This window comes from Vulpes vulpes, chromosome 3, assembly GCF_048418805.1.
Source record: "Vulpes vulpes isolate BD-2025 chromosome 3, VulVul3, whole genome shotgun sequence".
Lineage (NCBI taxonomy): Eukaryota > Metazoa > Chordata > Mammalia > Carnivora > Canidae > Vulpes > Vulpes vulpes.
The window spans coordinates 85,711,111-85,727,642 of record NC_132782.1 but is presented as its reverse complement, the minus strand read 5'-3'; the positions used below and the strand labels follow the sequence as shown (position 1 = coordinate 85,727,642).

Sequence of the window (16,532 nt, the reverse complement as noted above, 5' to 3'; positions counted from 1 at the left end):
CTCATTGTGGAGTCGGCTTGGGGTTCTCTCTCTGCCTCTGCCTCTCCCCCACTCACACAGTTGTGCTTTCTCTCAAATAAATAAATAAATCTTTAAAAAAAGAAAAAAATTGGTAAATGTATTGACAATTGTCAAAGCTGGGGATGAAGAGACCAGGTCATTATTAAATTCTTTTTAAAGATTTTTATTTATTTATTCACGAGAGACACACAGAGAAAGGCAGAGATATAGGCAGATGGAGAAGCAGGCTCCCTGTGGGGAGCCTGATGTGGGACTCATCCCTGGACCCCAGGGATCACTCCCTGAGCCAAAGGCAGATGCTGAACTGTTGAGCCATCTAGGCATCCCCAGGTCATTATTTCCAATTCTATATATGTTTGATTTTTTCCCTAAGAAAAAGTTGGAAATCAAACAAAAACAGGAGAAGGTCCTACAAACAAATCACACCAGAACACTGTACCTTGCCCCAAAGATACAGATGTAGTGAAACTACGGGATACCTGCACCTCAATGTTCACAGCAGCAATATCCAAATAGCCAAACTGTGGAAGGAACTGAGATGTCCTTTGACAGATGAATGGATAAAGAAGATGTGGTGTGTGTGTGTGTGTGTGTGTGTGTGTGTGTGTATTATTACTCCGCCATCAGAAAAGATGAATACCTACCATTTACATCGATGTGGATGGAACTGGAGGGTATTATGCTGACTGAAATAAAAGAAATAGTGAAAGGGACCATAAGGGAAGAGGGTGAACTGAGTGGGGAAAAATTAGAGAGGAAGACAAACCATGAAAAACTCTTGACTCTGGGAAACAAAAGGTTGCTGAAGGGGAGGTGGGTGGGGGATGGGGTAACAGGGTGATGTGAATTAAGGAGGGCACGTGATGTGATAACATATATATGTTGGTAAATTGAATTTAAATTAAAATTTTAAAAAAACCCACAATGCTGCCAACCAGGAAAAAAAAAAAATGAACAGTGTACTTTGTATTTCCAGATCCTGAGTTCTGTCACATGCAGTTCTAAGTACCCCTGCATCCCCAGCAAAAGGAATTTTAATGATTTTTGAAATGCCTTAAGATCATTTCCAAAGAGTGTGAATTGAATATTACTTTACAATGTACTAGGGCATTTAATAAAACAACATTTGATATCTTTGTCCTTCCAAGTAATTTCTCTAACATGATGATAGGATGGAAAAGCTCCACTTTCAAAGCTGTGTGTCATTCTTTTGAAAATAATTTTTGCAGTTCTGTATTTGGAGTGATAAAGGTGCAAACAATATATTGTATAGTGTGTTAATCTGAGAAGCCAAAGATATTTTTGAGTGACATTGCAAAACTTTGCATTTCCTGGGTTAGAACACAGCACTGCAGCTTATGATGAGGTAAGCATGTTCCAAAACACCTGAAGGCTCACGCTGAAACACAGAGCACATTTTTAAGAGTTCCCATTCCACCTAATCCAGGGACCGCACCCATGCACCATTCACAGCTGAACAAAGGCCACCAGTAGAGCTGTGGAGCCACACATCCCTTGAGAAGCAGGGAGATGCCTCTGCATGCACTACGGAAAGGACCACCCAATTACCAGAAAATAAAAAACAAAGTAGCCTGGGATCGTTGCTCCAACTGCCTGTGGACCACGAACAGTGCCCGGGGGTGTTTCTTGGAGGAAGCTGGCAAGGGCATGGGCTGGGCAGCCTCTAGTGCCACCTAACCAATTGTGCAGCCCTGGGCACAAAGCTCAGCAGCATAGCCCCCAGAAGTCCAGCCTACTCTCTGACCCTCACCTCCCAGGCTCCTTTTCCACTGCACTCTAGCAACTGTACAGCTTTGCAGAAGTTCTGGCACCCCTTGCACCTCCTTTCTGCCCACCGCCCCCCACCTCCAGATCCTTTCATGGCCTAGGTTGAATTCCAGGATCTGGGACACCACAGCTTCACCCTCACAAACACCAGAACTCTCTGCTCCTCCTCCTGCACCATCACCTGGTAACCCCCAACTAGTTAATTACTTCTTGTCTACACAGGAGCAGCCGCATGTTGCTGGAGAAACAACCATACTGCTTGGCTTCGTTTTAAATCATGACCCCAAATCATAAGGCATAAGGCATCGGCATGACCCTTGTATTCTGTAGCACATGTACCTTCTCACTCTTCAGAACACCCATTTCACAGATTCTCTTTCTTTACACTTACTCGCTCTGCCCAGCCCCTCTGCTGAGGCCCTCACTTCCCCACCGAGAGTAGACATCCTCATTCAGAAACTTCCCAATCTGCGTGTCCTATTGCACCTCTGCCCATGTCCATGGTTTCCTGCTCATGACCTTCCCTGCTCCTGCCCACACACCACGTGTCCTCTTCTCCATCCTTCCCCTTCTTTATGGTAGAATCTATCCTGAGAAAAAAAGGAGAACATGCATCCCGTTCTCGATTCTCCATCATCCTGGAATCACAGCCTCATTCTCTAAGCATGCCAAGTACGTGCCCTCCTCTGCTCCTTCTATCTGGGAATCTCTGCCCCTTGACCCCTACATGATGGGCTCCTTGCCATTCAGGTCTCAGCTTCAGTGTCTCTTCATTGGGGGTGCAGACATGGTCATGTGCTGCCCAGATCCCCTTCAGGACTGAGGGACTGATTACAGGCTGTAAGAAGTCCTGCCCTGGGCTGTCCAGGCTCTTCAGGAAACTGCCCTAGCTAAAGCTCTCTCACCCTGGATGTCAGTGATCAAGGCCTGGTTCCCCTGAAGGTCCAGCTCCTCCCCCTGCCCAGTGCTGCTCCCCTCCTCTCACTTTCACAGGTGGGGACCCAGGGCATGCCTTCTTCATAAGCATCTGCACGCAAGCCTGTGACATTCATCCTAGCTGTCGCCTTATCCCTTTCTCACCTCACCTTGTTTTAATTCTCTGCACAGCTTCCATCACTGTGTTTACTGTTTATTTCTCATTGTGTGCCTTCCATCACTAGAACATAAGTTCCAAGAGAGCCATGAACTGGTCCTGTTCATCTCTGTACCTTGAGCACCCACACCAAAGACTGGCACTAAGCAGACACAGTTGCCACAGGAATGATGGGATTCTGGGAGCCCATGGCCTCTACGGCCTTTCTTCCAGGCTTATTTAGGATTACAGAGAATGTACATGACATAGGGTTCACCCAGCCCCTGGTGCAAATTAAACGCTTTCTGAAGACACAAAGATACAGTTACTACTTTTAACCTGAAGCCTTCCTTTAGGAAACAGTATGAAAATTGAAGAAAATGCAGAAAAAGTGATGAGGTGACTGATGGACTGCAGCCAGGACCAAGGTGAGGAGAGATTCACACCTGATACTATCTGACATACTACACTGTCAGAGAAAATACAAACAGAAGGACTGAAATTAAGGAAGCTGCATGGTTATATGACAAGAAGGGAATGCAGAAAAGTGCCAGCCCCATCCAGCCCTGGGACACCACCTTCATTCCTTATGGGACAAAAGCCCACACCCCTAGGCTGTTGTTCAGGGTGGGGGAACATAGCATGTTACGCTGCAGCTCCACTCACAGGAGATGAGGCTTCTGGTTTGGACACCGGTGCTTTAAAGGTAGATGTATTTTTGGAAACATCTGCTCTCTTATCTGCAGCTGCTCCCAGGGACAAACACTCCAAGTAATCCGGTGGGGGGATGACAACACTGCTCTTCTCAGTTAAGTCCACTGTGCTGATGCTTCTCACGGGTGCCGGGCTAACAATCAACAGGTAGAGAATACAAGTTACATATAAGATCTTGCCCTCTGAATCCCAAATATCCTAAATAGCGTAAGGGCCAGAACTGTAATAGATTAACAAGCAAACAGAATGTGAGAGGGGAGATTACAAAATGTGTGCATGCACACACACAATATATATATCTTTGTAAAAGATATATATCTTGTAAAAATCATCGTAATGTTTTTACTAGTTTATAAATGTACACTCACCAAAAACAAAACAAAACAAAACAAAAAACTAGCTTACCTAAGGGCTGTCTCTTGGTTAACTTAAGAAGATCTATAAGAAAATGAAGACTATAGCACAAGCCTTAGCAAAACTATTGGGCACTTCAGATATGGGGAAAATAAAACAAAACAACACACCTCAGCATTTTAACATCATAAACATAACATCTAGTCTTACTCCTTAGCCCAGCGGCAGTTAAGCTGTTCTGTCAGGGCTGAGGACACACAGATGACATAGGACAGGACTTGGTGGGGGAGGGAGAGCATCAAGCGTGGTGCTTAAAGGTCTGCAGGGACAGCTGGGTGGATTACAGGGTTTCTTTGAAATGGAAAACACCAAGGATGAAGCAATTTACGGTAAAGATGAGGAGTACGATTTGGATGTATCATTTCTCTCTCCTTCCTTCCCTCCTTCCTTCCTTCCAGAGAGGTGAAAGGGGCAGAGGGAGAAAGAAAGAATTCTAAGCAGACTCCATGCCCTGTTTGAAGCCCAATGTGGGGCTCAAGCTCATGACTCTGAGACCATGACCTAAGCTAAAATGGAGCCGGATCCTTAACCCCCTGATCTACCCAGGTACCCCTGGATGTGTCACTTCAGAGGACCCATGGGGTAGCCAACTACAACCGCCTGATATAAAGATTCATAACTAGGTCTTGGAAAGACCTCCCTAGGTTCCAGCCTTGGCTCCACTTTCCATGCCTCAGTGTCCTCAATTTTAAAGTAAGGACCTACCTCATAGGTTGTTATGACAATTACATGAGCTAGTTAGTGTAAGGCACTTGGCACTCCCCAAGCGGTGATGGTGATGATAGTCACCTTGGATTTAGTGACTAGTTAGGGGTTGGGGGAGTGAGTGGTTCCAGAGGGATGATGGGGGATAAGGGGCAGAGTATGGGGTGTGTCTCCACTGCAGAAACCACAAAGGGAACAACTAGGGGATAACAGTCCCCTTCAGCATACAACTATATGACTGGAGGTTTCCCTGGAGGGTAACTACACATCTAAAGAGAATTCTGATATGCCCAAAAACATGAGGTCAAAGGTGAGTTTTCCAGGATGCCTGAGTGCCTTTGGCTCAGGGTGTAATCCCCGATTCCCGGGATCGAGTTTCACCTCGGGCTCCTTGCATGGAACCTGCTTCTTCTCCCTCTACCTGTGTCTCTGCCTCTCTTCCTGTGTCTCTCATGAAATAAATAAAATCTTAAAAAACAACAACAACAACAACAACCCAAAAACCCAAAAAAGTGAGTTTTCTGTCACTGGGAAAAGAGAGCCACAGTCAGGTCCTACCTCGGTGTGGGAACACTCATGGCTTCCTTTGCATCTTCTTCTAGCAACTTTGTGTAGGATGCTGGGAACCAGCCCCTCCTACAGGTGAGGAGTGAGAAAAAAAAGGCCTGGTTGTGGGGTCAGCAGCAGACAAGTGAACAGTAAGCACACTACAGAATGGCTTGGGGGCGGCTCAGGGGCAGACCAATCGATTTTCACATCACACAATGTGTCTTTTATATATAGCTCTCATTTTATTTGGATTCCCTTTTTGGCTTTTTTCCACATTCATTTAATAGCTGAATAATCTACACAGAAAACCAATTTAACCAGCTTACAGTAAGGCCTATGCACATACTCCTGGTTGAAATGACAACGCTGGCATTTAAACTATTTATAACCTAAATCTTAATAAAATCCATTTGATGTGCAGATTATTCTTGAGAAATCCAAAGTCATTAAAAAAAGAACACAATTATTTAAGCTACTTTCAGAGGTGACTTCATATGATCTGTTTAAATACTGAATTCATCTATATTCACACAGACATACAGAAAATAGTCTGGGACAGAGTCACTCCAATTAACTAAACTAGAACCATAATTAAACTATGAACTTACCTTTGGTAAAAATGCTACTATGACCACAAAGACAATTTGTGGCTAAAAGGAGATATGGTAGCTCTTTGAAGTACTGGGCGGCCTTGACTGCTGTGGGGACAGCATGTGCCCTGAGACTTACACTTTGGTGGTATCATGCTCTCCATAAAGCCAGCCATCTTTCTCCTCAGAGATGAGCAATGTGAGGATGTCTCCTTGGGCGAAGCTGAGCAAGGTCTGGTTCGTGCCAGCAGTGTGTGGAAAAATGGTTTTTACTTTCTGCTTCTTCATCATGTTGAGTCCAGTTGCAACAGAAACTGATCGCTGTAAACTAGGATCATCTGAAGAATCTGTTGAAAATGAACACAACAGTGAGAACTTTTCAAGGACTGGTAACAAGTTCAAACAAACTCCAGAAAGCCACCCACTGTGGCCCACCAGCACTCCGACTGCAACTCCCACGCGTTTCATTTCCACACCTTAGACTTTGCCCTGATGTGCAGGGACTGCAAGGGGCAGAAGCAGAATCCCGCCTGAGGTCTTCCACTGAGGAGGACCCTTGTGGCTAAATTCTCTTTTCCAGGCAGACAGGACACTGTGCGTGCTAAGCTTCAACTGCACTCTGGTTTAACCAGAGGCAAGCTGACACATCCAGAAGGTCTGATGCTTTCCTTGCCCTACTCTCCCAACAGGGACCCCAAATGCAGTGTAGGGCACACCCCACTGCCCATGACAAAGAATAAGTGGAGACTGGAAATGCAGATGTTGTCACTGTGCAACTGCTCAACATTGCATCTAGGAAGTAGTAAGGATGTGGAGAGGACCAGTACGTTTACTAAACCCTCCCTACATGCCAGTCCACACTCTCAATGCTTCACAGCTTCGAAGAAGCAGTGACTCACTGGGATATCACAGCTAGCACGCCAGCCCTGGATACAGATGGCCTGACTCCACAGTCTACCGCACTAAATGAAGTACCTTGCTGTGCATTTGTCTCAATTGAAGCACAGGCTGATATTTACCACTCCAAAGAAACAAAATTGCCATTCTGAAACTCTTATCTCTGGATCTCACTCAGCAGCTGCAAATGCTGTAGTCTGTAGGCTCGCTCTAGCACATGGCTTGATTGCCACAACTTTCATACCCAAGAGGCTGAGGCCTGTGAGATACTCCACAGAGAGAGGGGGGCGGTCTCTGGGTCCCAAAGACTCTGTCTACACAGAGTGGAGCCTAAGCAAAGATGCCTGGGATCTCTGTAAACAGTAACTGGTCCTGATTTATTGTAAAAGCATCAACAAAGTTAAGAAACTTCAGCATCCAGAAAGCATGAAGTTCTCTGTTAGAGACGAAAAACACTGATTGTAATTCACACTAAGCCTATTGGTAAGATCAATAGCCATAATTTTGTCATATGAACTTTTATAGTTTGTTTTATTGAAAAAGAAATTTTATTATAATTGCCAAATATGGCACATGGTGGGGCTCTTTGTAATTATTTCTAATTTTAAAATGTAACATCTTTCAACAGTACATTTCCTCTATATAAACATCAACCAGCATATGCAATTAGAATTTGCCAAAGTAATGTGTCACTTACAAAATGTCTTATGGTTTTATATTAAACCCAGACCTTTATTTATTGAAGTATAAGTTTCAACAAGGCAATGTTAAATGTGTGCTACCATACATGTTTCTTTACCTCTACTTCAGGGTAATATTTATCCAAAATATTTATTAAAAAATTTTAAAAAGGTATTTTATTTTTTAATCACACTCATTTTAGAGATTTTTTTGAGAGAGAGAGAAAACACGAGCAGTGATAGGGGCAGAAGGAGAGAGAATCTCAAGCAGACTCCCCACTGAGCACAGAGCCTGATAACAGGGGTCAATCCCATGACCCTGAGATCATAACCCAAGCCAAAGCTCATAACCTGAAACCAAGAGTTGAATGCCCAAATGATGGAGCCACCCAGGCAAGGGTATTTTAAAAAGAGATCAAAATAAATTTCTTACCTGTTGAATTCTTTATCCTTTCCGAATTCTGTGCAACTGTTGCTGGGTTATTAAACATATCGATCAAAGGACTGGTATACGCTCTGGCTGAAGGAGCTGGGGGCACCTTTGGTGAATATTTAGAAAGGGTGTCATAATCTTTCCCAACCTGTGAAAAATTTCTGATTAGTTTAATATTAGTGTAACACAGCAATGGAACTATAGAGATTGCCAGGGCTGTTTTAACATGCTTTAAATTCCACTGTCTTTCCAAAGTTCTTTTGGTTGGATGGCAATGCTGTATTCTGAATTATTATTTCAAAAATATCACATTCTTTTTTCATTCCTGTCTTCATTTTTTTTTTTTTTTTGGAAGGCAGTTACTCTCCATTTCCCACCACCCCCTAGCAACCACTAATTTACTTTCTGTCTCTATGGATTTTAGGATCCCTTTTAGGTGCTACTTAGCTACAGGAGTCTACATTTAAAATAATTTTTCCAAGCAATTTTGAGTACATTCCTCCATTAAATTTCTCATATTTTTTGCTAACAAAAAAATCTAATACAGTGGAGTTCTTTTTTCTTTGTAAGTATTTTATTTTCCCCCACTCTGGAAGTTTTTAGAATTTTCTTTGTCCTCTTCTATAACTTGATCATAATATGTCAAGGTTTTGTTTTTTCCCATCTGTACAGGCTCACTGTGGCTGCTGTATTAAAGACCAGGCAGAGTCTGGTAATCTTTGCAGGAGCCAGAGTCAGGGGTGTGGAGGGGTGAGAAGTGGCTGGACTTGGATCTGCGTTGAAGGTGGAAGCAGCAGGCAAGCATGCCAATGGGTTGGCTGTGGTCCGGGAGGGGAAGAGGGTAGGGGAGAAAAGGGGGGGGGGGGAGACGGACAAGTCCACATTCGTGCAGGAGCCACTGGAAGGATGGAACTATTTTCTGGATGGGGAAGACTGGAGAAGCATGTTTGGAGAAAATCAGTCACCTGGTTTTGGATGAGTTGAATGTGAAATTCTCATTAGACATCTATTATGTTTATACCCTCTCTTCTCGTTCTGTGTTTTGGGTTAATTTCTAAGCAATTCCATGCTGTTAACGAGCCTGTCTATTGGTGTGGGGGTTTTCTTGTTTATGTTTTTTTTGTGGGGAGGGAAAAATTGAAAAACCTATTTTAGAGAAATTTCAAGCATGTACAAAGGAGAGAGAACAGCACAACAAGTCTCCCTGTACCCAACACCCAGCTTCATCAATTATGAATTCATGGCCAATATTGTTTCATATATGCTGCACCCATCTTCCCCTGTGCCTGGGATATGCTGTAGCAAATCCCAGACATTTTAATTAGGAATAATAATCCATTTTTAATTTCCAAAATCTTTAGCTGATTTTCCCCTGGGGATGTAATATCTTTTCATCTCTTTTTAAAGAATTTTTTTTTAAAGATTTATTTATTCATGAAAGACACAGAGCGAGAGAGAGAGGCAGAGACACAGGCAGAGGGAGAAGCAGGCTCCATGCAGGGAGCCCAACGTGGGACTCGATCCCAGATTTCCAGGATCACAATCCGGGCCAAAGGCAGCACTAATCCCCCGAGCTACCTGGGCTGCCCTCCTTTTAAAGATTTCTTTTCTGCCCTATTGCCTCTGCTACCTCCAATACTGGTTATTCCAGTTGTTTTCTTTCAGTGTCTTTTCATGACACTGGTTTTCCTCCCTTGTTCAGTGATTCCTGGTTATCTGTCCATTTCCGTATCGCACGGCATTCCCTATTCTTTCACATGTTTATCATAGTCTGTATTTTGCCTGTTTTTCTTGTTATCACAGACTGCCGGCAGTGAAGCAGGGATGGGGAAGTACACTCTGCCTCTTCTCTGGAAACACAGTCTCCGCCAGTGGACAAAAAGGCCCTGCAGCCTACTGTTAACCGCAAGTGTGAGAGGGAAGAAACTAACCAGCTTAGAGGATGCAAATCATCTACAACTGACCACACACAGGAACACCACAGCCAGGTTTTCGGCCCCTCTTGCATCTACTGGCTCTGGGCTCACTGCTTTGCCCTCTTCTGCAGTCTTGCCCTCATGTGCTTGGGGCTGTGATTTCCTTCTCTCTTGATTCTCCACATACCAATCTTGCCTTTTTCTCTTTGAGACTGCTATAGTGTTTCTGGCCCATTGACAGCACCTTCTTTTATTCCCCATGCAGTTATGGATCTATTCTGTAGGTTGTCCACTGGTCTTTAACATCTTTGTTTTCATTTCAGAGGTTAGAGTGAACCTATGTGTCCAAACTAACCACTGGATCCAAATCTCCACGTTTGCCAAAAGTAATAGAGCCCAGGTTCAAAGAGTAGCAAACTACAACGCTTGATTTCATTACCTTGAAGTCTTTGGTGGCTATTTTTTTTCTGAAGTGCCTTATGTTGTGATGAATGGCACCAGAGTTTTGCTAACTGTTCTCTAAGCCACCTACGTTTCTTTTGCTGGGAATAAATTTACAAAGTTGGAATGGTTACAATTAAAAACAGTAACAATAACATTCCCAAAACAAAGATAATAGCACTGAACACAGCACTACACAGTGCTGAGCACCACACAACTATGTCAAATCTGAAGGTAAGACCATCAGAGTGAGAAAAGAGGAGGCCCTAGAAGAAAGGAGGACCTGTAATTGCCACCAACCAAGGCCTTCGTCCTTTTTGGAGATTTAGCCCAAGTCCTATCAGTAAATACACAACTGAAATCTTGGAGAGAGAACCAATTCCTACCATGCTGCTTCTCTCAATCATTGGTGAAGGCTGGGGTGTTCCAGACACAGGGGTAGAGCTTGGGGTCTTTATTTCTTCGATCATATTCATGATCTTCTCGGGCACTTTGGTAGCATCACCGCAGGTTTCTTGCCACCTGGGCAGTTTGGAATTGAGTAATTCTGCAGACTATAAATCCAAAAGAAACACAACTAAGCACAAATGTGTACTGTTCAAAGAGCAAAATTACGTCAATTATCAACAATAATGTTTTACTGGCTTACCACCAGAAGTGTGAGAGCTTTGTGGTAAATTCAGTGAGGGCTTAAGTATCTATGAGCTTCCACCTTTATTTGCTGAAAGAGTTGTAGGCCCCTGTTCTACAGGAGCTTGCCTTCCCCCTCAGTGTGAATGCAGAGTATAAGACTAATATAAGTAATGTAAATGATTCAGAACAAGCTCAAACACAGAAAGGGAAGGGTTGAGCAATCTTATTAAGCCCCACTGTTTCCCCAATGGCCCCAGAAATGTCAGTCAGTGCATTCTTCCTCCCTACTCCTAAGAGAGGGCAAGACCCCCTCACCCCAAACCACCTATGGCCTTGGACCATAGCACTGACACACCAATTGCTTGGGCCTGCTTTATCCAAGGAGCCGTTGAAAGGACTGGGATGTTGTAGCCAAAAAAAGGGAAGGCACAAAAGTAGTTTTCAGAGAGGTGAAGAGACTTCCGGGAGAGAAAAGAAGTAGACTTGATTTATGCCAAAAAGCACAACTGGGATCCAAGGTTAAACATAAGAGTCTACCATTAACTAGAGCTCCCTGGAAATAGGCCAGATTGCCTTGTGACACAGTGAGTACCCCATTAATGGCAGGGCTTCACCACAGAAAGAGCTTCAAGGTCTCTTGACCTATGACCCTGCCCCAGCAGGACATCCTCACAATGGAAACAGACACTGCTGAACTAAGTACAGATGCACTATTGACAAAAGTGATCATCTAATACCTCAATTCTTTCCTTTCCTGTAACAATATCAGATCTTAGGGATTTATTTGGTAGGTGAACAGTCCTTAAATTTGCAAAGACTTTATAGAATATTTAACATACGAGTGATGCATACATACCAGGCCAAGTGTTTTTCCCCTGAAAAAGAGGAAGTTGCCTTATTTTCAAGTTCTTACAAACCTTTTATCATGGAGTGCTCTCTAAATTATTATAAATAAGACTGAATATTTGACTTAATTTTTAAAAATTTTTTTTATTTGACTTAATTTAATGCTAGTTTTGGATACTTACATAGGCCCAATAAAATTTATAGTTTTTTTTTTAAAAAAGGAAAGTAATATATATATATATTGTAATGATTCCTGGGGTTAAAAACCTCACAACTATGTGTGTTGGAAGGAGGGCAGGAAAGCCAGTTCTTCAGTTAAGGAGATCATGAGGAAACATCCTTGAGAGGAATGAGAAAGGAAACACAACAAGTGTCCAGATGCTGTGAATGGGTCTGTGGCTGGGATAGAACTTCCAGGGACACCTCTGTACATGGACTCCCAAGGCAAACACTCAAACCACCCAGGTCTGTTGATACTCATCCCATGGCTCTGGTGAAGACACTGAGGCTGACGACGCATGAGAGTCTGAGAAAAGCGGACTCGTAGGTGAGAAAAGAAAGTGCTAATTCTTAATGATTACACATTTTTTATGAAAGATTTTAAATATGGATATACTTCTAAATTAATTACATATTATAAGCAACATTTAATCATTTCATCTACATTTCTAAAAGTTTATATATTCAAGTCGGTCAAAAGCTATTTCTTTGGCATCTCTTCTCATTGGTAAAATAGGCCCACCACTTTACATTGAGGCACATATGGAAGGTAAAGCATTTCAAGGGCATTTGAATATGAAATTAAATGATTAATAATGCAACACAATTGCCATCATGAACCCACCTGTAAATGATAATAATGTAAGTGATTTGCAAAGCTACAGTGTTTGTCAACCAGAAAGCAGAAGCGCCTTTTCTCTTCAAGTAGAGCTTCTTTGCAACCATCTGCAATAAATTTCTGGATTTCACTCTGGCGAGAAGTAACGGTTTCTACATACTAGGAAAATAAATAATAATTATACAAGTATGACATGAGGAATCAAATAGCTGTATAGCCAGACATTTATCTTGTGCCATCTTTACACCTGGTTTATTTCGAAATGGAGTAAACACTAAATGCAGATAAACATGAGATAAAATAACAAAGTTGTAACCTAACCTGAGAAGGTATCATCATTCTCATTAAGATCCCTGACTCATGTGTGGAAGGACGTTGCCAAAGGCCTTACATTCTTCACTAGGCAACCTGCACAAAGTATCACTTTACATACTTCAGGAATAGGATTGTGTTCTATTGGCAAATCAAAGGCTTTAAAAACCAGAAAGTCCAAATTTAAATCCCAGTTCTAAGTATCAACCACATGACTTAGCCCAAGCCCCATTTTCTTCATCTGTAAAATGGGGAGAGTGATGTTAATCAAGGAACATCCCTTACCTACCCCTCTCCTGAACCAGGAGAAAAGGGCAATGCTTTTAGGAGGCTACTAATGATTCTTAGCTCTGGAAAACTCTGCAGCCTACAATTCATACCTAGTCAAAAATGCTCATTTTTTAACTCAACAGCAGCACAGCAGTGAGCAAATAAAGTATAGACTGACAGAGGTAGGTAAGCCTCCCTGTAAATTGTACAAATTACCAACCACAAGACAAAACAGTGCTGAAAAGTTCACCTCAATTTCTTTGTGTTCATATTTGAGTGCATTTCGTCCTCCTTGACTTTTCCTTCTGATCTTCTTCAATTCAGCTTGAGATTTCTCCAAAGAATCTAATTTATTCCTGTGTTCTGTTTGGTATCTTTTGAGAGTTGCCTGTAAGTTAAATGTTGTGCTTATTTGAATGTAGCACCACACAGACTGTTGGGCAGTTACTTTTGCTGATATTGCCACTGGGAGTCGTCCTGCATCCTTTTACAATGCACACACTCTCACTTCATACACTCTCTCCCTCCAACTTCAGCAGGGAGCTTTGTCCTAAAGTCCCCTGTTCATACAAGGGGCCAGTGACCCCCAAGGGCAGCTTTTACAAGAATGTCTTTTCTTTCTTTTCTTTCTTGTTTTCTCAATTTTTTTAGACACTGAATGGTTAAGTGCCTTGGTGAATAAAAAGCAATATTAAATCACATGTTTCAAGACTTACAGTTTTATTTTTTTATTTTTTAAAAGATTTTATTTATTTGACAGCAAGAGAGCATGAGTGAGATCACAAGTGGGGGGAAGGATAGAAGAACAAGTAGGCTCCCCAATGAGCAGGGAGCCTGATGTGGGGCTTGATCCCAGCACCCTGGGATCGTTACCTGAGCTGAATGCAGGAGCTTAATGGACCGAGGGACCCATGCACCTCTGACTTAAAACTTAAAAAAAAAAAAAAAAAAAAAACAGAATGAACGAGTGTAATCACTTCCAATTATTCTGGGTGCTCTGTAGCAAAGGATTTTTGGAGCCTCACAGACCTGGGTTAGAATTGCGGTGTGTAATCTCAGCAATTACTTAATTTCTTTTTTTTTTTTTTAAGATTTATTCATATGAGAGAGAGAGAGAGAGAGAGAGAGAGAGAGAGAGAGAGAGGGGCAGAGGGAGAAACAGGCTCCATGCAGGAAATCTGACACAGAACTCGATCCTGGGTCTCCAGGGTCATACCCTGGGCTGAAGGCGGCGCTAAACCGCTGAGCCATCTGGGCTGCCCAATTACTTAATTTCTATAAAATCCATGTTTTCCCTTAATCTATAGAGTGAGGATAAGAGTAGTTTACATCATGGAGTTTCTGTAGGGGTAAAAATCAGATAATGTATGTAAAATGTTTGGCATTACATCCACCTCAGCAGTTGTGGGTGGTCCTGTGGCCTTCCTCTAGACTGCGCAGAGCACATGCACACAAGGGCAGTGGGATGTTTTCAGGGTAACTGCACAACTTACTGCCAAGTGGAGGTCTTGGTGAGAAGGGGGCTTTGGGTGGCAAAGAGAGCAGCTATTCCACAGCAGGTAAAGGAGATGAAAAGAGCCATGTGACAGGGCTGGAGGGTCAGACAGGAGAAAATTGCTGGACTCATCAATACCAGGGGACAGGTAAGGGACACCACATAATAGTCTTTGACAAACAGACCTAGGCGCCTGAGAGAGCCCCAGATGGTATTCTCCCACATGTCTCACATCCTCAAGTGCTGATTTGTGACAGCAACAGTTGCACTAATATAGATGCAGATGTCTTCCCCACATGTGTTCTTTGAAAACAGTGCTTTCTAGAGGTAGGAGGATTCCTTGCAATATTTTCCTCTCTGATTTTTAATAAAGATCCCAGGTGTTAATGCAAAGGGGGCACCCAGCTCCAATGGACCTTGTCAGTTTCACGCATCTATGTATGTACTCAGCACTAAGCTCTGTCCAAGTTTGCTGTGGCTGGATAAACAGTAAGAGAAAGTTCTCCTCAGGCTTTGAGATCAGGCAATGCAACCTCCTGGATCACCAGGCTCCCATACCCCACACTCACCTCCAGCCATGGAGATAGAGCAAAACCAGGTACTCACATTCATGTATTTTACATCAAGTTCTGTCTTCTTCTCCAGCTCATGTATAATCTCTTTATGGAATTTTTTGAACTGTTAACAAAAGGAATTAAAAGTCCACACCAGATTTGAGACTTTAAGTAAAATAATGTTTGGAAATAAAATATATTTTATAAGTACAAAAATAGTTCACATACGTTTTCATCAAGACTCTCATTGAGTTTCTTGTGGGTACTTGAAATCTCTATAAGTACATGGCCTGTGAATAAAACCAGATGTTGGGGATAAAGTCACTGTGTGGATTTTGTAAGGATACTACAGAAAGTAAAATAATGGAATATAGCACAATCTCTCACTGCCCTTAGCACCGGGAAGCATCAGGGCCTGTGGCATGTCAGAAACACTAACTGCATGCCCATGGCAGTGGGTTCCAGAGGAACACAGGCCCTAGCAAACTTACTCTACCAACACTGTTCATCCAAAGAATGCCAACTTTGTCTTTAAATTCACATCATGCTTTCTATATTTTCTCATTCCCTAAGCTGAATTTTATCTGATTTAATTTTTAAATTCTCTTACAAAAGATTATCATGGCCCTTATAGTAACTATAAGAACAAATGACTTATTTTTATCTAATCCCTAGAGTAATCTGATTATCTGTCAGGCATAAAAGATAAAGGTCATTTTTTCTCATATTAGCTCTTGTGTCATTTTGGAAAATAGTCATGCCATGGGAAAATGCAGCAGGGACAGTGCTCTGCCTCTTATCTCCTGGGACTACATCAATTCTCTGAAATAAGTACAGTCACAGGAGAATGTTCCAGAATTGAGCTTTACTCCAAAAGCAGCAAGACAACCACTTGATTTGCAAAATACATCTCTTGCAGTTTGAGGCAGTGTGATGCATCTCTGCTACTAAACTCTAATAAAGGTGAACAAGAGCCTCTCCCTGCTCCCTTATCTACAGGAACCAAATGGGTCTGATACCTAAGAACTGGAAAAAACAGAATCATTTGGAACAACCACCAAATCATACTAAACAATAACACAATGTGCTGGAGAGATCCTCCCACAGTTTTGGTAGGAATTCCTTGGGTGAACTGAAAGGCTGTAGATGAAGGAGAATTAAAATTAAGACTGTGGTAGATACAGGGAAAGAGAAAGAATACCAACTAGATTGTAACTTCAGCTATCACCTTTACACAAATGACACTATGGTGGCCTGTTCCAGAAACAGTTAACACATGTGACTCTCAAATAGCCAGTGTAGTTCCCCACACCCCACACCCCCATTGTCAGATTCTGAAATTCAGCCTTTTCCTTGAAATGTCC

At 42.5% G+C, this 16,532-nt stretch overlaps 1 protein-coding gene across 2 annotated transcripts in view; it reads right to left on the bottom strand.

Annotated features, from left to right (window-relative positions):
* BAIAP2L1 (BAR/IMD domain containing adaptor protein 2 like 1) overlaps positions 1–16,532 on the bottom strand; it is an 87,765-nt gene that overhangs the window by 11,883 nt on the left and 59,350 nt on the right. The window contains exons 4-12 of one of the 2 annotated variants that reach the window (XM_025986257.2): positions 15,397–15,458; positions 15,221–15,292; positions 13,370–13,507; positions 12,544–12,696; positions 10,607–10,774; positions 7,864–8,011; positions 5,993–6,200; positions 5,273–5,350; positions 3,548–3,728 (exon numbers count right to left, since the gene is read on the bottom strand). In XM_025986257.2, the coding sequence (XP_025842042.1) occupies positions 3,548–3,728; positions 5,273–5,350; positions 5,993–6,200; positions 7,864–8,011; positions 10,607–10,774; positions 12,544–12,696; positions 13,370–13,507; positions 15,221–15,292; positions 15,397–15,458 (1,208 nt within the window). The remainder of the gene's footprint in view (positions 1–3,547; positions 3,729–5,272; positions 5,351–5,992; positions 6,201–7,863; positions 8,012–10,606; positions 10,775–12,543; positions 12,697–13,369; positions 13,508–15,220; positions 15,293–15,396; positions 15,459–16,532) is intronic. The other variant, XM_025986258.2, reaches the window with a different exon arrangement.